Source organism: Aptenodytes forsteri, unplaced genomic scaffold (assembly GCF_000699145.1).
Source record: "Aptenodytes forsteri isolate BGI_AS27 unplaced genomic scaffold, ASM69914v1 Scaffold265, whole genome shotgun sequence".
Lineage (NCBI taxonomy): Eukaryota > Metazoa > Chordata > Aves > Sphenisciformes > Spheniscidae > Aptenodytes > Aptenodytes forsteri.
This window is the reverse complement of record NW_008796175.1, coordinates 1,831,342-1,853,221: the sequence shown is the minus strand read 5'-3', so window position 1 is coordinate 1,853,221 and position 21,880 is coordinate 1,831,342. Positions and strand designations below refer to the sequence as shown.

Here is a 21,880-nt window from a genome sequence, read left to right as displayed (position 1 = left end):
AAAAAAAAAAAAAAAAAAAAAAAAAAAAAGATCAATAAACAGCCAGAGAAAACAAGTACTTCAAACCTTAGATGACAACCAGCATCAGAAGAGTGTGATAAATTATTTGCTCCCATTTCATGCATAAGGGAACGCAGACTTTCCAGGTGGCTTACAAAAGGAACAGGAAAGAGAAAAGTCTTCCTTTAGTGAACAGGAGAATCAGGAAAATAAAGATGTATCACACCCTCTTACCAAGACCCAGTCCCTGAACTCAGCTCACAGACAGCCAGGGCCAAGGATGCCCCTCCAAGACTCTTGTCCTGCTCTTCCCAACAGCAGCGCTTGTTCCTGTGAAGCTGAAGAGCCACACTGTTGGGTGCTCACGTACCGCTGGAGATTCATGATGCTCCTGCTCTCAGGGCTCTGCTTTTGCCCACCAGTAGCAACATTCGGGGCTTCTTCCAGCAGGTCCCTCCCCCCATTCTCAGTGAACATTGTGCCAGTAAGATTTAGTAATATACAGGTGTCTTTTGCCTAGTAGCTTTCATGTTTGCATCTTACACATCGAGCATTCCTCTGCTTTATTTTAAGCCATTTCCAATGGCTGAGTAGTAAGATGAACGCAGGGTTTAATGGCTTGATACTGCGAAGTCAGCTCTGTGTGGGGCATGGGGAGGAGAAGAGTCAGAGCAGACGCTTCTGTAAAAAGAAGCCCCTGAAATTTTTAACTTGTTTGCTAATTGATAGGCTGATTTTATACTGCTCAAAATAGTAACTGCTATTTCCCTTCAGCCAGTGGACTGTTAATGAAGTTGGAATTTGTCCCAGCGACCATATGACACACGTCATCTCTATCAAGTTATCTAAATTCCAGAAAGTCCACATTTATAAGTGTGTAAATATGGAAGAGGAAAAGGAAATGCGATTCCTTAAGAAGTGCATTTTCTGGAGTAACCCTAAGCTGCAAGACGCAGCTGTTTATTGAATGGCATGGTTTCTCATGCCACATGGTGTTAATGGAAGGCTAAAAAAAATTCATCTTAATTTGGAATAGACAGCAAAAATGAAGACTGAGATGCAGAATGTGTGACATCTTTTAAAACTCCCAGATCTAATGCCTGGTTTAATGCAAATGTATGTTTACAAATAGGATGGGTTTTCTTTGGGGAGGAAGTAAGGAGGAGGAGAGCAAACAGGGCTTTTTTCTCATCAGCATCACTAAGTACAGGACCTATGTTTGGTGACACAAAGAGGTCACAGTCACGTTCCTAACTGCTTAGCCTCTGCATGCCCCAACCTGCCTAGAATAAGAGACAAAACGTGTGATAAATATTTAAGGACTAAGCAGAAAATGGGGGAAAAAAACCCCAACCCGCTCCAAAATCAGTGGCTGACGAGTGCTAAAACTGAGTGGTCTCGCGTAGACATCCTCTTACAGTGACCTCTACACGTAATGATTGCAGCTCAAGTTTGCCCTATGCTTTGGAGAGCCAAGATTCAAATTATTCCCATGAACAATCAAGGATTAAAAAAAAAAAAAATAATCCTTCTTCCACACTGTCAGATGAAGATATTTTCAGGGCTCCGCTGCCTGCACAGGAGCCACGGTATAAGCCTTACTCGTCCCTGCTCAGACAGGCACAGCCAGCACCCTCCCTTCACAAATTCACGCTCCCTCCACTGACCTTCAGCTTCCCAGCACCACGGGCTAAAGCCCCAGCTGGGGCAGAGGCAGCCACACGATGGTCCTTGGCTTTGGGCGGCCGCTCTCACTGCGGGGAGCGGACCCGTCCCCCGGGTAGGTGCACGGAAATGGGATTTGAGGCTTGCTGCCTCAGTGCAGATGAGTGTGCATTGTTATTCCACGGCATATGACAAAAGTCACAGCTCAGGGAATAACGTGAAGATGTTTATTTTTTTCCTTTCCCAGCACTGTGTCACTGCAGGCCAAATGGAAACCTCCTGGGTTATTAAACAAGATAAATTTGACAGGACTGTAAATCATAAAATTGCCCCAAATTGCAGAGGTGCTGACAGCATAACACTATAATCTGGTTGGCATCAGATGTTTCCTTTTCTTTGTTTCTTCTTGCCACAGAAGAAACATCCCCTCCTTAAATCTCTACAGCAAAAAGCAGCAGCAGCAATAAAAAAAAACTGAATGATGAACCACCTTTCATGTTGTCTTTGCCTGGTTCAAGTAAATGCAGTAATGCTATAATAGTTAGATACAGAAAATGGCTTTAAAAAAAGTTTTAAAAAAACCCAAAAGTATATCCTCTCATATTCTACATAATTTTAAAACATTATTCAGAATTGACTGTAAAGAACACACCGTGACTCATGGGAACTAGGGCATCATTCATGTGATTACAGCAAAAAGTGAGGCATTTGTTATATATGAGCACTTGAGACATCCCACATATACACAAAGTCAAATGTTAATAGTGTTGCATATCAACAGAAGCAATCTGTCTCTGTTTTGGGGACAGACTGGGGGATTTACTTAATTGTCTTTATTTACAGCAACAAACCTTTCATTGTTAATACCCTGAACTCGACAAAACATCCCTAAGGGACAGCAACTCTCCCTCTCCTTTTGAGAAACACGGGCTTTCAAATTGAGACGTTGACTTTTCTTTCTTAACTGCAATTAAGAAGCTGCTTTGATTTCCCATCCAAGTTCAGTTCTCCTGTCCCTGGTGCAGGTTCCTTTGTTACACAAGGTTGTTCCTTTGAAGCTGGGAGCCTTTGTGGGCAGAAAAGGGAGCCTCGCAGACAGAGGCTAAGTAAACCTCACAAGCCGGTGCTCTACCCACCTATTAGCAAGGAATACACACTCTATAAAAAGGCTACATAGGCACTATTTGCAAAAATATGTCTGAGAGTAAAATATTCAAAACTGAAGTTAACAAGCATAGGCCAAAATAATCTGCATTTAAATGCCTGATCCAGGGCAGGTCTGCTCTGCAAAGCAAAATATTTTTTCAGATTTATTCCATTGTTAAGAAAAGGGATGACCCCTCTTTAGCATACCTAACGATGCAGCACAGGAGCCTGTGCCCATTAGCAGGAGTTATATGACTTTGTAATATTTATTGACAGCCCTCAACGGTTTGGGTAAAAATATGGAAAGGTACACTGGCAGGCACTGCGTAAGAAACATGGGGAGGGGACTCAGGTGATCAGTGGTGTGTTTATTTCAGTGCATAAAACATGTTAAGGAAAATTATTTCCACACTTCTAAGAAAAGGTTACAAGCAATGAAAAACAAATGGAAAAGAAACCAAGCAATTTTTTTTTTACAATGATGTTGAACAAGGGAGGTAAAGGCAAAGTTGTTAATGCAACAGAGGCCAAGTATTTTGGAACAATACTGCATATGGGGGACACATGTTACAATGGACCAATTTTAATTTTTTTCCTTCATTAATTGATACCGTCCCGTGAGTTAATGTTTAAAATCTGGAGTGTTCCTACAGTTCTTTTTCCCACAGTGTTGTGCAGACAGATGAGAGCTTGCTCTCTACTGAGGTCTGGAAAGCCTGACCAAACCCTGACCCTCCCCCTCCCGCAATTTCCATATGGGCACAGAAGAAAGAAAGGGCAGAAGCAATGGCCAAGAAAGAAGTATTGCATCCCAAAGAGTTACAGTATTTACCCCCTTCCAGAGGACTAAGCAGCTCTGGTACACAATCCTCCTTGAAAAGAGGATGAGGAGATTCTGGTGGTCTTTAGATGGCAGGGTAACTAAAATTTTAGGTCAGCCTTAAGAGATTTGCCTCCTGCACACTCATTTTAGCTGGGTTTGGGAATATTTGCTTGCAAGGCAGCAAGGGGCTGGCGGGAAATTAGATGTCAAAGCCCTGGTCCTCATTCCACAGCTCCACACGGTCTTTAGCAGGCCAGAGCCACAATGTACTGTAGGTATAAGAATCAAAGCTCAGATTTATTTTGGAACTCAATCAACAGGCAGTATGGAAGACAGCAGAGGTGCTTTTACACTTGCCAAGAGATAACAGACCCGAGCCAGTGCAGAATGCTGTGGTCTACGAGGGAACACCTAATGCCCACACAACGACAGGCCAGCCAAGAGTCCAAGCAGGTATGAACAACTGAGCTCTGGATCACCTAAGCCAACTATAAATTATTTAAAAAAAAAAAAAAAAAAAAATCACTCCAGACAGTCTGTGGGAGCTCAATGTCAAAATGAACCTCTGAACTGTGCCAACAAACTCTAAAAAAATGCCCTTTTTCTGCCTAGAATTATAATTTCACTCTGCAAATTTACTAACTGTTTCCAGTCCCAAACAGATTTTCATCTGAGATCTTCTCACATTGCAAACTGAATTCTTCTAAACGCTTAGGAAACAGAGCCCCGAATAGAAAACTTTTTAATGAATATGTGGATAGCCTAACAGCTCAGAAAGAACCAGCCGAACCTTTCACTCCCAGTACAAATTCAGAGAGGCATTACTCATTTCATGAATAAAAAGTGGGAAAAACCCAAACAGCAGCAATAAACACTCCCAAAGACACGGAAAAAAACAGCATTCAAGAGCCAAAATAATACACAGAGGAGGAGGCAATCCCCATTCCTGATCATCCCTTCTGGAATGTCAACCATGCAGGGCTCCTGCTGTAGCACCACTCCCAGGTTATCTGGGCTGCATCTTCTACAAATCACCTGGTCATTCAATAACCCTGGAGGACTCCTGTGTATCACTGACGCTGGAATTCCTGACAAAAACTAGCCATGTTGTTTTACTGAGTAAGATACATCCTGGAACAAATCCCACCACATTTTCCCCAGAAGAGGTAATCAGCAGGTCCAACAGAGCTGGACATCAAAAGATAGAGCCTACGGACTGAAAAAAGAAGTTCACTTAATGATGTGTAAAAGACTGGCAACAAGAACATGCAAACCGGTGCCAGTCAGTAAAGTCATCCTAATTCCCTAGCTTGTTCTCAAAACTGTGATCACCTTTTCAAGCTGAATGGGTCCTGCAATATTCATGGGACCAAAAACTTTATCATTAAGCAAGGTATACATAACTCTGCATTTTAAGACTTTTTTCCTGACCACATCTGTACACAAAGAACAATTATTCACATTTTAACTGAAATACAAAAGAAAAAAAAAAATCTGAGAAGCTACATATGCTGTGCAAGTAAAGAACACTTTCACAGAGTATGGAAAGCATAAAGTGCTACATGAGAGCTTAACTCACCCTCCAGATCTCTGGGTAACCTGTCACTATGCACAGCCTAAAATACCACGTAAGGTGCAAGCCAGGAGGAAATGGGACACGCGTTACTCCTTCAACACACACATACCTTTTACTAGGTTAAAATTGCTTATGTATTTCCAAGTATGCACAAGCTGAATTACGATTACCTTTATCAAAAGTATGTTACATACCAGCAGTGGGCTATTTTCTCCCTTGACGTGAGGACCATGCCACTAGAAAAAGCTTCAGCTTTATCGATTCTGATTAGGAGCAGAGGAAGTAACAAAGATGTCAGCTACAAAAAGGAAGAATTATAAAACTAGCAACCAGCAGAGTCAGGCACCAATGCAAAGATGAGGCAATTACCAGCTGGAGGGTAAATTAAGAAGTAACAACAATTCTAGTAGGTAGAGTGAACTTTGGAAAAAAGTTATCTGATCTTTCCAGATCAGATAATCCCCAAATCTTTGACTATAAACTTCTCCAGACGTTTGTATTGCACTTATTGCTGTGGCATCAAATTATTTTTTTATCAGCCCATCAGATTAAGACTGTAAGCCTTTGGGGAGAATTTTATTTATCTGTATGCAAACTGCCCTAATCCAAGATTTCCATTATACCTCTAAAGAATCAGGCTATTGGTTTGAGCTTCTGACTGTTACTAAAACGCTACTCCTTGAAGATTCCCCCCCTCAGAAACAGAATGGGCAATTTAAAAATAGCATTGGTATATCATTTTTGTCCTGGGAACAGGTTAAGACTCACAGTCATTCTTCAGCACAAGGGTACTCTAGAGCCACCGGTCAGGCCATCGGATAGCTGCCTTCTGCTGCTCCAGTTCTCACCCCTTTGCGACAACTCCATTATGCCAAGAACGCCAAGACTGCAAATGCCCCAGGATAGGCTGGGTCCTGCCATGAATCGCTTTCCCTGGGCCAGACTCTTAGACTTTATACAACTTTCTAAGGGAAGGAGAACCACGACAAACTGGACTGCAGATGATCAGCTCTTTCATGTGAACAGGGCAAAGAAATTTCAAATCATCTGGGTTTTCCCAGGTTTTCTTCCCCATCGTTCTTGTCCTATTTCAAAACACAGCACAAGGGAAATGGCATCCCAGATGTCTCGAGTCATTCAGAGTGCTGTGTTTCTTTGCAGGGATATCAGCCGGGCCTTCTGACGAGCTGTATATGGAAGTGAGCACTTTTGGCATTTGCTGCTAATTAGGCACCAAAAAAAGCAAAGTCCAAATGAATTCTGAGATTGCAGTGTGGGTCTGCCATCATCAGGAGAGGGCAGACAGCTCCAGCAGCTCTCCCTGCTAGCACACTAATGTAGTCTTATTCACATTCAGGTCAAGTATCTACTAATTGCTTTTTATCCAGATGCTTTTCCAGTTTAGGTACTATACCTGCAAAAATGAAAGCATTCAAGATTTATGAAAAAAGAGGCAGCTGCTTATCACCTGGACACTGCTGGCTCTAGATACTATGACAGGCTTACTCTTCATAAAAGCAGCCTTACTGAAAATGGAGATTGAATAACTGCTATATCTATATGTACACCTACAGCTGTGGATTCAGAGATGGAAAGGGTTTGTTATGCTATGGTTAAGAAAGATGTAATGAGCATCAAGTCATTTTACACTGCATTACACAAGAAAACAGTTTGCAGTTTTTGGCAAATCTTTGATGTTTGCTTTTCAATCCTGGTGAGTAGATGTTAACTAATGTCATTATAAACACTTTAATCCAGAGGGAGATATAAGAAAAAACCTCAAAGATTAATTTGATTGAAGCACTACATTTAATCCACTATGCTATGTCCAACACTGATGACAAAATGACGTTCAAAAAGAATTCTTCCACTTTAAGTAGAATAGATAATGAGTCACTAAAAAAAATAAATCTCTACATTGTGGCGATATACCAGCTCCTGGGCTATTCTCAAGGCTCAGACGCAAAACTTTGACATCCTGACTTCTAACCATCTCATAATGGTTAGAACACACCCTAAGCTTCTTCCGAATGGAGAATACCAGTGAAGATACCCACTTTTAAACAGTGCATCTCCTCATCCCCAGCATACAGACAGTAGGATATATTTACATTATCCAAAAGGAATTGCAACTACTTCAACCACTTTTTAGTTTAATTAATAGACTAGAAATAAATGGAATATGGATTTCAGGGGTTTTAAACTCAAGCAGGCTCAAAATCTGGTCTCTGAGCTGGAAAAAAAAATTACTAGCATGTGACGCTTAAGTGACTGACACATACTTAAACAACAGAGCAATGTTTTCCTATCTGGTGCTTTGCACAGCATTAGAAGAGTATTCTTAAGGTGATAAGTCAATTCATCTTGGCTGGCTACTTTCCAAGAGTATCCACTGGTGCCACTATTAACACCTGTAACAACCCTGCACAGCTACGCCGAATTAAGATGATTATTTTTTTAAAGAGGAAGAATTGCTTTTGATTTTAATCAAAACAATTATAAAACCTAAAGCTTACACACACATTTTGGTAGTGATCATTACTAGTAAACTGCATAAAGAATAAATATCAGTACTTCCAAAATTGACACCATAGTAATACTGCTGCTTGATGCATCAAGCAGGGACAAAATACAAATAGCATACTCCCAAGAAAAGTCTATTAAGCTTTACATGGTTATCGGTAATAGGTAGCACAATAAAATAAGCTGATTTAAACACTTTTCCCCAGATGATGCCCCTCTGACTGTGTTCATTAGCAAAACCATTTGTAACATACGATGGGAAGTTCAGAACAAGCACGATGGTATTAGCCTTCTATAAGCACTCAGAGCTGCAATTTGTCAGCAGTGCACTGTATTTTGGAGCAGATAAAAGATTTCTGTAAATTTGCATGGCTGCGCACATAAGCAGTAGTTCTCCAATGAAAAAAAATTAAGACAGTTTGTTCTTTTGTCAGTCCTTAACAATAAAATGAACGCATCAGGCCAAAATAGTTTCTTAAAAGTAGGTCAAAAATACCCATTCATGATCACTTCTGCATTGGTTTCCCAGCAAATTAATCTACCCACACAGATATACGTAATGCGTATCCTGGAGACAGTGAGGCAGAGGAAGAAAACCAAATACATTAATGAGGTAGCTTAGACTGAATAACTGCAGTTAAAAGTTTTATTGAACAAAAGAAGGTAAAATGTGGTAGTCCAAGTTCACTGAGCAAAAGCAGCTCTCTCGCTGAAGCTGCACTTTGTGCTAAATAACCTTATTAACTGAGACTATACAGTGGACACATTATGCAAGTTATCTCAACAGCAAAGGAGAAAAGGTAGATTAAATTTGATCTGATGGAACAATTTGGTCAAATTCAGTGGCTTACGTTAATGTTTCTAGCCCTTATCTACCTATATTCAGTACAGGCATACAACAGAATATACAACTGCACTGAATTCCCATTTGTTAATAGTGTGTGCTCCCATGCAAGCGGAAGCCAATTCCTGAAAAAACCCAAATTAAAAACCCCAAACATTTTAAATCTTTTGTTTGAAGCATCACTCAACCGACTCAGGAAAAACACTCGATATATGTTATAAAAAACTCCCAGCCTCTACAAGGTCTGTTTCCTGTATAGTGCTAATATTTTAAAATTATTTTATTTCTCCCCTCTGCCTAAGAAACTTCATATGCTCTGAAAGCACCCACAAAGCCAGGTGGGTAAACAGATATGTCAAAAATACTCTGTGAAAAGAGGGAGGTAGCTCAGGCCCCTTGGCAACCTTCTGTCATAGTTCACACTGATGTGGTCTACCTCCCTTTGTAATCGGCAGTCAAAAATGAAAGGAAAAAGGATTTCAACTATGACATTTGGTGAAAGAACGTGTTCAATACAAAGTCTTCAAACTTGACTCATTGGGCTTCCAAATGTAAGCTATAAGGTACCTCACACCCAATACACAACATTAATAACGTACCTAGTTCATACATTTTATAGACAATATCTTCTCATTTGTTAAACATTTGGCTCGGGTGAGTACATCTTTTTTTGTTAACCACTTGACAAACATTCTAGGCCAAACAAACAGCACAAATAATGTCAAAGTCTTTTTTTTTTTTTTTTCCATTGTACGAAATGCTGTAGGCTAAGCCTAACAGAAACTACTGAAGAAAAATAATAGACTCCATGATGCAGTGCAAAGGTGTTACTACAACATCATAAGTCAAGGGATGTTTCTAAGGTGCTGAAAGAGGAGATTCTCTAGATGGTGACCCTGTATTGTCCTCTGGTGGGAAAACAGTAAGAGTGCAGGCTCGAATGCCACCAAGTGATTCTGGAAGGTCAAATACTTTATGCCACTCATCTTTTTCTGGATCATATTTCTGAACTATTTCCACCATACACCGATTATTCCAAGAATATCCTCCAACAACATAGATTTTATTTTCAAAGACAGCAACCCCAACATCACTTTGCCCACGTAACATGGCAGCAATTGGAGTCCACTGGTCTAGAGTTGGTGAGTAATATTCACAGCTTAGAACATCATCATAATCACTCGTTCCTCTAAAGTGATTTCCGCCAATAACATATAGCTTGTCTCCTACAGTACACATGCAATGCAGACCTCTGACTGTCGTCATCGGAGCTTTCTGAGTCCATTTGTCTGTGTCAGGGTCAAAACACATAAGTTCCTTTTGGAAAGTATCATGGGTAATTCCCCCTAGAGAAAACAATACATATGTTAGAGCAGTGCTCACCCTAATAAACAATAAATAGCAGAAACATACATTTTCGTGAACAAATTCAGCCTTCCCTAAAACGTTTTCACATTAGCTTAGATTGTTATCATATATGTGCTCCATTTCAAATTACATTTTTAATGTACCTCGTTCCTTTAAATCCAACTATGGAAAGAAGCCACGTCTCATAGAGTACTTCATTACATAAGATAATACTGGCAGCTTAAAAGAAAAAAAAAATGTTACCTATGCTTCACTTCGGCAAAATTATTTCTTTGCTTACATTTGTTCAGTTTGCTAGTTTTGTTTCTCACTATCAAGAAAACAGAAATCCATTTCCCTTTCAAATTTTGATACTATACTATTGTGTTTTAAGTGGTCCTATCACATAGCAGAATTTTCTTCAGAAAACTTTTTTCATCAACTTGAACTGAAGAGAGAGAGGACACAGATTTCAAATACTCTTCTGTTAATAGATGCCTATGGTTCTCTCCATATTTACCTTCTCCATGGTTCCCTGCAAAAGCAGTTGGAGAGGCTTTGGGGAAATCACAGGACAATTTCCCATCAGTGAATGAAATGTCCCACCTTTCTGCAAGGTCACTAGGCAGGTCAGAAAGCAGTCACACCAATTTCAGACACTGTAGGCTTATTAGCTATGGTTTAAGACCATAATGCAACTATATTTGAGGTGCTAAAAAAATATGCAGAGAACACACTGCTATTGAACAACCTCCTGCTGGGCTAACCATTCCACATTGAATTATCACGCTTGGATTATTAGCAGACAGAGGTGGCATGGTGTCTACAGGAGTTATGCAAGAAAGTACTTAATTCTTCAGTTGGACAGTAAGAATTAAATACAGAAAAAACAGGAGGACTGTCCAGCCCTGACACTTAATGACAGCCATAGTAGCGGCAGTGCCTGGGAGCCTGTCAGAGAGAAGAGGCTTTAATGACAAAGGAACCAATCTTCACATTTTCAACCCCGAAAGTGTCTAGACTCACAGGGATATCTGAGAGGACGGGAGGAAAGGAAAAATCTGTGGGAAATACGCAGCATTTACATGGAAAAACACAGCAGGGAGCATATACATGTGCCACCTGCAGTAAAACAAGCAAAATGGGCAAAAAAGTACAAATAGCAGCACAATGATTAGAAGCTAGCTTAACGGACTTGCTCATAGAAAATAAGAAGCTGCACCTTACGGTAAATTAAAACAAATCCCTCCTAGTCTACTGGCACAAGGCCCCCTGATTCAAAATACCCCAAGGATCAATCTGCTCCAGTACATCTCCCCACCAGTTCTTTACAGCTAAGCAACCTTGTCCCACCTCCTGCCCTGAATTTCAGCTTAGTTCTTAGAGGACATCCCTTAAAATCGCAGTAGGAAAACATACTGTAGAGATCACTGACAGACAGATTGAATCTTCTTTAAAAATTGAGCAGATACCAGATTCAGAAAACCACTGACAGACAGATTGAATCTTCTTTAAAAATTGAGCAGATACCAGATTTTCAGAAAAGGGATTGCTCCCAATTTGGAAAAAAAAAGGAATGAAACTATAACCTCCATGACAGATAGGACTGAGCATAGTACAAATGAAAGACCAGTGAAAGTACAGACATCATTTGTATATTGTGATTAACATGAAAACTTAGCCCCTTCCATTAGCTCAACGAAGGCAGATGTTCTTCTTTAAAGTATTAAGATTTTCAATGCTTTCCAAAAATATATCAACAAGGATGTGTTTAATGGTTATTGCTATATAAATGTATATATGTGGTGTTGCCACCGAAAAATGTATTCTGACAGTTAAAGTGAGTAACTGCTTTGGAATTCAGAGCTGTCATTTACTATGTAAATGCATAATATTACCTAAAATAATTTTCTCAGACTCTGCAGTATATATGCTATTTGACTGGCTTCATATGAAATTGCATCACTGCTTATACCACGGCAAACCTACTGCAACCAGAGACTAATTTTTATTGTCTCCCACTGAAATAGGAAAAGTTAGGTAAGTAATTGTTTCATAGAGATGATATGATCATAGGAATTATTTACCTGAAATGTACATTAATCCCCCATACACGGTTCCAGCATGACCATAGTGGGGTTCGTTCATTTTTGCGACATAGCTCCATTCATTCATTCTGGGATTGTAACATTCCACAGTGGCTGTTTAAAACAAATGAGAATATAAAAAAGTTGAAGCTAGCATGGCAGTTTTTCATAGAGATGATATGATCATAGGAATTATTTACCTGAAATGTACATTAATCCCCCATACACGGTTCCAGCATGACCATAGTGGGGTTCGTTCATTTTTGCGACATAGCTCCATTCATTCATTCTGGGATTGTAACATTCCACAGTGGCTGTTTAAAACAAATGAGAATATAAAAAAGTTGAAGCTAGCATGGCAGTTTGGTTTTGAGTACAGTCACAGTGGCAGGAAAATATTTTAAAATATTCATAAACAGAGAAAGTATCAATAAGAAACATTGTTCAGCTGAGAAAGTGTCAAGGGAATTATTGAGCATTATGTCGAGAGACAATACAGAAAAACCTCAAGCTTCGTCCCAGAGGAACAAAAAGGAAGAAAACACCCTCTTGCATTCTTGCCTTCCACTTGTCTCATTCCCATTCCTGCTTGACACGCAACCTGCCCCAGCTCATGAACCCTGCCAGAGGTACAGCTGTGGGACATCAGAGAAATGGTAACGAAGCTGGGTGAATTCAGCTTTTCTACCCTTTCCTCTTGTACAACTCCCTTCAGTGTCTGCTGTAGAGAGACAGGGAATAAACTTAAAGGCTATCTCAAACAGGATCAATACATCTGGCAACCAGAACAGACCCACGTCTTCAGCAACATCCCACCCATGCAGAAAATCAGGCTAGATTTCCTTCTTGGCATTTCGCATTGAAATGGTCCTATGCCCTCAAAAAGGGGCAGCAAATGTTGACTCATTTTCTATTGTCTTGCAATGTTTTATTAAGTACTTGCACAGCAACATACAGCATGGCATATGCAAGTCACTAATTCAAACAGTTCACAAAAGCCAAGCTTTACAAAAATACAAGATGAAACACCATCGAATCTTGAACGGAGAGAAGCAGTGCCTGTGTCGATACACAGCTCCCATTTGTGCAGTTTCCTCTGTGAACTGGAATGTTAAAATGATCAAAGGATTTATCAAATCAGAAACTGCAGAGGTTAGTACTAAGTTAAAAAGAAACCCAGAGCCCAGGTGTCCTTGCAGAAAGCATTTCTGAAAAGCAATCCTCTCTTCGAAGTGAGATGGAAGAGATGTGGGGTTGCAGAAAAAGGGCTATGCAATAAGCACAGAGAATAGAAATAGAAAACATTTAATAATGGATCTGAGCAAGCTGTAGAGATTGGCAGCTTGAATAGTACAATATGACCAGAGGGGCAAGAGATCCTGAAAAACCTTGTAATATAGTGACCATACGATGCACAAAGCAATTATCAATAATTGTGTTATCTTAAAGACAAATTAAATCTCATTTTAAATAATTAAAATTAAGAATCAGATTCTAATGCTTGTTATACAACGCTTAATCTCTGAAGAGAGATGTTTATGAACTATGCGTACAAAATTGAATCTGTCTTTGAAAGTGGCATTTTACTTGCTCTAGAACAAGCTTTTTGTTCAATCAAGGGTAGAAAATCTGAGCCAACTCTGTGGAATCAGTGATGGTGACTTACAGTCCAGGATTACATATCAACTGAAAGAAACAAAAAAAATTTAGAAGCAGAGAAACTTGCCATTTTAAAGGCAGAAACTAGCTAGTGTTAGTATAAGCCTGCAGAATTAGCAGTACTGGCCAGGCCAGTAAAGTACATTAATCAGTAACACTCATACAGTGACTATAAGGTACCTCACCCTAACCCCAAATCTGTCTTTTAAAAATATCCTTCGGAGCACTTTGGAAGAGTAAGGTATAGCTATGGTCTCAGACTACCACCAAAAAATCCCTAGTCACAGAAAAATTTAGCAAAGAGCACATTACAGTGACCTTCTGAATTATCTTTTAGCTGCTGTAAAATGCACAACCTCCTTATTGTTGCAAAACAGGATATTTTGTAATTCCATGCAATTAGTATCTCAAGTAGACATACTCAAAATAGAAGCTTCCCGTTCCAGAGTCAGCAATACTGTGTGACAACCAGTTCAGCATCATCTAAGGTTAAAAATAAAAAATGGAAAAAAAAAAAAAAAAAAATTTCTATATTGCACATAAGAATTGCTAAATCGTTAACAGCACACTGGATTTTCTTCAGCTTTTCTCCACCCAGAAGTTTAAATTTAAATTTAAGAAATACAGAAAAGTGCTGGTCCAGAACATTAAGTTCATGATATAAGGCAAAACACACTAAATTCCTGTTTCTTTCAAAACAAATTATATACATTGATTCGCAGGTATGAAATGATTAATTTAATATTCTTGAAAATGTTTAAAAATAGTAATGAAAGCCTGAAATGCTTCTGGTTTTGTAAGAGTGCCTTGCACATGGACTCCCAGTTATGCCAGCCATCTCAGGGCTTTGCAAGATGGATAAAAAATAAAAAACTGATGCAAAGGAACTGAAGTCAAGTGTCTCTATACACTACTGTTGACATGCCAAATTTGTGATTTAAAAAACCTGCCCAATATGGGCAAGTTCCCAAGTTTACTCCAAGAGATCAGTCCTTCACTAAACACTTTCCTACAATCTAGCCTTCTTGTTACCACATTTCCTACCTCTGCCATTTGAAATGAGCCTCGAGCTGCCTTTCGCATGTGTACAGGTAAATAAAAGTACAATATAGTACTTCTATAGTACTATAGAACAAAGTAGTTAAAAGTCTGCATAAGGAAAGGTATGAAAAGGCATTCAAGCATTCTTCTACAAGGAAAATTTTTAAAGTCATGCTTGATTATTTTTTTTATTTTTTTATTTTTTTAATAAAGTCAAATATCTATTCTTAAAAATTTTGGTATTTTTCCCATTTGATATCCTGCAGACTTTGTATATCCATCAAGAACTTACAGAGCCATAAAGCCAGTGAATGCTGGAGACAGCCTCTTGCCCAAATAAAGGTATAGGCACAAAGAATTGATTCCACAAATTACACCTAAAATTAAATCTGTGAGTTGTATTTCTGTGTACTGCCATCTTGACACCACATGCAGTATTTGCCCAATCCCCAAATAAACCCATGCTCTTTCTTGTACAAATGTATTCATGCATTCCAATATTCTTTTCTAAAAACGAAAGCTCCTTTCCACTCCGCTCTATTTAGCAATCAGAAGAAAACAAAGATGTGCAGAAATTTCAAGAACACAGAAGAACAGATTTGACGTGCAAGTAATTATAGCTGTCCCAGTTCTACCCTGACAGCAGACCCTTCTGACCTGCTGCTCACTGCTATGCTGCACCAAAATCATCATTCTACTCGCCTTCACAAAAACAAAAGGCATCCTCTTTCCCATAGCGCTTCCACTCTGTGCTGAGGTGAAGAACTTAGATTTCTAATACACTGTAAGGACAGGAAGAGCAGAGTATGTGCAAAGCAATTGCAAAGCCAGCAGCAACCAGATTAACATGACATTCAACGCTGGACAACTGTTTATCTCACTCTGCACTATGGATTACCTTTAAGAGAGAAATCACAGCCAAAAGATCACTTTAGCAAGAGAAGATAAAACATGCATAAATTGGTATATGTTATTGCCATCGCTATCACCATGTTGTAAAGACATTAGTTATCTGAGAAAGGATGCCGTTGAGTCCAAGATCCTTCACTTTCTGATGTGGCTTCAAAATTCTCTCGAACATCACCAGTAGAACTAAAGTACTGTTTGACAGTATTTCAGACAAATCATTCCAACTCAAATCCACCATGCTCTAAAACAAAGCTAATTATTTCCCAGCTGAAAAAAAACTACTGTTCTGTTTGGTTGTTCTGTGTGGTTGTTTCCCTGTTTCCTTGCAAGGTCATTCCACTTCTCTCTCTTAACAAGATCTCCCTCTGCATTGAAAAGGAAAAAAAATATACAAATTCTCAGCTATTAAAGATGCCCATTAATTTAAAAGAGGCATCCGGATGTTCTATACATTATCTCCAGGCAGAGCATCGTTCACAAAACACTCAAAAGAACGGCTACTTTACTGAACCTAAGTGTATATTCTGTATAGCATGAGACTGATGGATTCATGCTCCCAACAGCATGAATGATTCAAATCAGGCTTTATTTATGTTTAACAGTGGAACTTCTGATCTGTTCATTACCATAATCCAGGGATGACAGGCCTCATTTTAATAGAATTAAGCAATCTCAAAAAGACACAAAGCTTTGGTAGTCCCAAGGGATGTTCAGTCTGCATTCATTTTATAGTGCCATCTGTGATGCTATTTGAGGAGTATACAGATATTTTACCACTTCTCTGTCAGTAGCTTCTAATGTGTCTTGAGGTTTATTACAGCAGCACTTAGCAACTGTGTGTGATGTCCCAAAACCCAGGATCTTCATTTTGTTATATTACTGCTATAACACAGCTTGCTTCTGTAGAACTCAAAGCTGACTTGCTTAAATTAAACAGAGCCCTCAGTAATTTTGTCCCCAGCATAGCAAGGAGCCACTTCAAAATAAGCTCCTACGCAGAGGTCCTCCAGTTCACACTTTGGTTTGATACTCACAGTACTACACAGACAGCAAACAGCCCAACTGGGTAATGATGCAGATTTTTCTTCTTAACCAACAACATTTAAAATTTATATATTATATAGATTCACAAGAGAAGTTTTTACATAAACAAGGACTTGTTTGAATTGAGGGTTGAGCATCATAGAGGGCACCTGGAAAATAAATGCCTTTCCACTTGTTGCGCAGGGGTCAAAAGAACACGTAACTGTCCTGCCCTGGACGAGAAGTCTTCTCTTTCTGTCTTTATAGCAGCATGATGACGAAGGTATCAATGAATCTGTGGTTTAGTCACAACCCAACATCCCCCTAAAGTGCTTAGGAGAAGCCCATACATAAAAATCTCAAACTCCACTCAAGCCTATCAACAGCAGAGCCTAACGTATCTGTAAAGCACCTAACTGCACAAGTTTTCTCATACTTAAAGGCACAGCTTCTGCCATCATCATCAAGCACCACAACTGAACTCTTTCAAAAAAGAGCTACAAAGATCTACTTGTCTGAGAAGAGAAAACAGTATCCAGTGCTCTGCACAACAGCACAGCTGGAAATTGCTGATGAGCTCTGCTTCATGAATATCTCTGTGAACCACACCTGGTTTTCCCTTTGTCTCCTTTTCCAAAAAGTCTTGCCTTTTGCACATCTGCCTTCTCCAGGCTGGTCTCCCCCTCGTGCCGGTCCCCCTCGTGCCAGAGGGCTGTTCTCCCTGCCTTCTGGAAATATCTTTGGCAGGTGCCTCCTTTGACATTTAAAAAGAACCAACCAGAATTATGCACAATCCTTCTAGGAGAGGACTGTGCAGAGCATGCACCAAAGTTGTCACAGGGTTGAAAAATCTGAATTATAATTTCGTAATTCAGTATGTTTCAAAGATACATTTACCATATTCCAATGTATGTGCCACATACATGGGAATTCACCTGTCCTTACCAATGAACCAAACTTTTCTCAGTGGCATGCACTGTTAAAACAGTAGCTGTTTATTACTGCTAAAGCACATACTACTGAGGTAGAAAGTGTTATTTACAAAGTTCTCAGAAGTTTAAACATTTGAAAACTGTTTTGGGAAGGCTTGATAGAAAGCCTCAAAAAAGTATAATTTTTAATCCAGTGAATGTCAGGAGAAAAAATAATACAGAAATTCATTTTAGTAACTTTAATCCTTTGGCCCTTTTCCATAAGAGCTGATCTTCCGGAAAGCTGAATTCAGGTTTTGGGAATTTTTCCTCTCTAACAACAGATCGAAATTAGTTTGAACCCAAGGGCAACTTCTTTAATACCTGTCCAACACACATTTGACCTTCTCTTCTATGAAAAGCTTGAGAGTTTTTCTCATCTGAAGAGAATGGGAAGTTTAAGCTGGATTTCATCTTTCAGCTGCCAAGGTTTACGAAAGAAACATGAAAATGAAAAGTGACTTGCCTCACAATTAACAAGAAAAGAAACTGAAGCCCCAAATCAAAGCATCAGACAGCTACAATATTTAGCATTTATAGAGTGCTCTTCCCGCAGAATGATCCAACGACATTTTTCAGGTCTGTGTGGAAATCATTGCAGCATTTTAATGATATCTTTAAAGAAGAATTTTAGACAGGTGATAGATTTTGTATTTTAATTAAAGCTGCAGAAGAGCTGAGGTCAGCAGAATGATACTGCTTGATCTAATTTAAGAAAAACACTGAGCTTAAAGCCTGCTATACACACAGACTGCACTGGCTTAGTGACAGTATTATTTCATATTGATTTTGTTAGACTTGCAACTTTTTCACTGACATTCTTATAACCCTACTCTGTTTAGATGGTACAGTACACAAGGACAGCAACCTGATAATCTGCTATTAATTCATACCATGAGAAAATAGCTCAATGAAGGTCAGGTTTTCTGATGCTCAAGATAAAGATCAATACACGTTAGTTTGTACATTTGGTCTTTTACAGGGTATTAAGCTTGCTTTTAGAATGTATTTTCAGGTAGGTAAACTGACATGTAAGAAAAACTCTGAAAACCTCTGGATCTGCATCAGAAAATGGTTGTCTAGGGAAAACAAGTTATTGCAAAACAGTTTCCCATGTTTTTTGGAAACAGGAGGCATTTTTAAATGTCTCATTTCATCAAACATTAGAATGGATTTTAAACTTCTAGCAAAACCAGCCCAGTTATGTGTAGTGGAAGCAATGTACTGTATGTTTCCTAAGAAAGTCTGCAATATGATCATGAAACAAAGTGTATATGTGAATGACTGAGATGTATTAATTAAAAAAAAAAAACAAACCCAACATCACAGCACAAATTAGGTTTTGTATTGTTTCAGTGAAACATGTTTCTCACTGGACTTAAAAGATATCAGTGCATTTCTAAAAAGCAAATTTTAGGAGCAAGAGATACTGCCACAAAGACTTGACAAGACACGGTTAAGTATTGGGCTAAAAGCAGCAAACAAAATAATGAAATGTTACATCTGGTTTCGATATAGTATTAGGCTAAAATTCCAAGCATAATCACCATAACATTTCACTTTTAAAGCACAGACAAATTTACAATTGAGTGTACGCTCCCAGACTTGACTGCAAATGCAAACTACTATGGCTTTGGAAAATGCAGTGGATTAATAGGGGCCATCCTCTACAGACTGTTCTTAAATTAAAAGTTATCTTGTATTTATTCTTTGTTTCCAACCATCTTATTTCCCAGAAATAATTTTGTAGTCATAAGATCACTGATCACAGGCAAAATACATTTTTAGTAATTAAAAAGTCCAGAATGTCAGGAGATCTGAATCTCACTGATCTGTGAGTGAAGCAAATCACTCAGTCATTAGCCCACCTTTAAAATAAAAAACAAAAAAACCCAACCTAGCATTTCAAAGTGAATATACCAGAAAATTTGCATTTTTTAAAATGCAACCGTCATTCAACAGTAAGTTTCAGTTAGAAAGTCACGTATCCCTTAAGAGTGAAATGAGCGGGTTTAGTTTCTCAGCCTAAGTAATGATTTTTTTGTGTGTATAGTTGCATTTATATATATACACACGCACACACGCTTATACAGGTAGACAGACACACTTACTTCATGTTTGTTGATAAAGGTGAAGACATTGGATATTATGCATCAATACACAAGATGCATGTATTTGGAAATTTTTTTGTGGAAGCCTTTCTAAAATTAACTGCTAATAGTATCCAAACAAATTTCTCTATGCATTTGCAGTATTTCCAGAAAGAAGCTGCACACTAACAACTTCAGCTTGTTTCCTCTCCACCCATTTATAGGGCAGCACAGTATTTCAAGGCCTAAAGTGCAAGGCAAGAAGCCATGCTTCAGGAGAAGCACTCACCTAGCTCACCCGCCGCATTTCGACCACCAACTGCATACAAATGTCCTTTGAGGGCACTTAGGTGGAAGAAGGTGCGCTTCTCATTTAAAGATGCGACTTGCATCCACTTGTTGTAGCGAGGATCAAACCTAAAGACCGTGTCAACCGCCGTCTTTCCTTTTGTGTCGTAATTGCTCTGGCCCCCAACTACATAAAGAAAGTTTCCGATCACGGCGATGCCGTGCTGGTACCTTGGTGCATCCATGGGAGCTAAGGATTTCCATTCATGGGCCTTTTCATCATACATCCGTAACTCCTTGCTGACAACCAGCTGCTGCCTCAGCACTCCCCCCAACGTCACCAAGTGAGTACTGTCTGATCGAATGGCAGTTCTCTCTGACTGCATAACTGGTTGCATGTATGGCATCATTTGGTAATTGCTGGCTTCCAAAAGCAAGTTTACACAGGTATTGTCAGTTCTCATGAAGTCCACTGTTTGAACATAGTTAATAAGATCCTGGGGCGTCATCAGTGGAAACCTGATGTTCTTCATTAGCTTTGCAGCGTACTCCATCCGAGGCTCCTCATACCGTAGCCAGCGACAAGCAGCCTTGAAGAGTTCAAGTTCAGTGCAGTGCTTAAGGCTATTACTTGAAAGCACAAAGGCAAGACGTTCAAAGGGGAGTTTCACAAATTCACCAGTACTTAATAATGCAGGGAAGTTCTTCAGGATGAAATTATTAACATATTTATCCACTTCTGTGAGATTGTATGTGTTGGCAATTCGCCCAACCTCAACACAGTTTTCCAACGAAACCTATTAAGTAAACAGAAAGAGGAATCAAAACACTTTCTTAATTTGGTGTCTAAATGATAATGTAGAATTTAATTAATACTATAGAATCAGCACTATTTCATCATTTCGCAATGCTCAAGGTGATTTACACATGAGCAAATAAATATTCAATGCGATGTATATATTCATGACTGCAAGGGGAGACCCAATGTATTCCTTATTTTGAAGAAGGAAATGAGACAAGTAACAAGCAGATGGCATATATTAATTATGTCAAATACATTATACAATGATGATACATAGCAATTATACAGCACTTCATCTTTGAAAAGCTCTGCAAACATCTTTGTAAGAAAGAAATGTGGAAAATACAGTTAAGGGAGAGGTGATCAGCCCAAGGTTACAGAGAATAATGCAAAAGTAGGTCTCACCATTAGACATTTTCTAACATTATTAAAATTGTATTGTCGTAATGCAGCCAAAGAGAACGGCACAGCTACCTCGCCAATACTACATATTTCAGACAACTTACGTACAGTGTTCAATCCCATGAATACCTCGCTTAGAAATGAACAAAACTGCATCTTTAGTAAATCAAGGTGGTGCTCTTACGGAATATGTTCAAAATTAAATACATGCCATTGTCAAAAATAAGAAAAAGGTAGTGATTTTTTTGAATATAAATATAATTCTTTTTAAAAATAATGAATCTTGGAGGATTTATAGAAGCATAGAATAGTTTGGATTGGAAGGGACCTCTAAAAGTCATCTAGTCCAACCCCCCTGCCGTGGGCAGGGACATCTTCCACTAGATCAGGTTGCTCAGAGCCCCGTCCAACCTGACCTGGAATGTTTCAAGGGATGGGGCATCCACCACCTCTCTGGGCAACCTGTGCCAGTGTTTCACCACCCTCAGCGGAAAAAATTTCTTCCTTAGATCTAGTCTAAATCTACCCCCCTTTAGTTTAAAGCCATTCCCCCTTGTCCTATTGCAACAGGCCCTGCTAAAAAGTTTGCCGCCATCTTTCTTATAAGCCCCCTTTAAGTACTGACAGGCTGCAATAAGGTCTCCCCGAAGCCTTCTCTTCTCTAGGCTGAACAACCCCAACTCC

General features: G+C 39.2%; 1 protein-coding gene across 8 annotated transcripts in view; it reads right to left on the bottom strand.

The window, feature by feature from the left end:
* Positions 1-7,659: 7,659 nt before the first annotated feature.
* The window catches only part of KLHL13 (kelch like family member 13), a 79,927-nt gene continuing 65,706 nt past the window's right edge, over positions 7,660-21,880 (bottom strand). For 7 of the 8 annotated variants that reach the window (XM_009287593.2, XM_009287599.2, XM_009287592.2 and 4 more), the window contains 3 exons: positions 19,994-20,789; positions 12,212-12,325; positions 8,366-9,923 (listed from right to left, as the gene is read on the bottom strand). In XM_009287593.2, coding sequence (XP_009285868.1) covers positions 9,436-9,923; positions 12,212-12,325; positions 19,994-20,789 — 1,398 coding nt within the window. In that variant the 3' untranslated portion in view covers positions 8,366-9,435. Of the gene's footprint in view, positions 9,924-12,211; positions 12,326-19,993; positions 20,790-21,880 lie in introns of all 8 variants that reach the window. The other variant, XM_009287595.1, reaches the window with a different exon arrangement.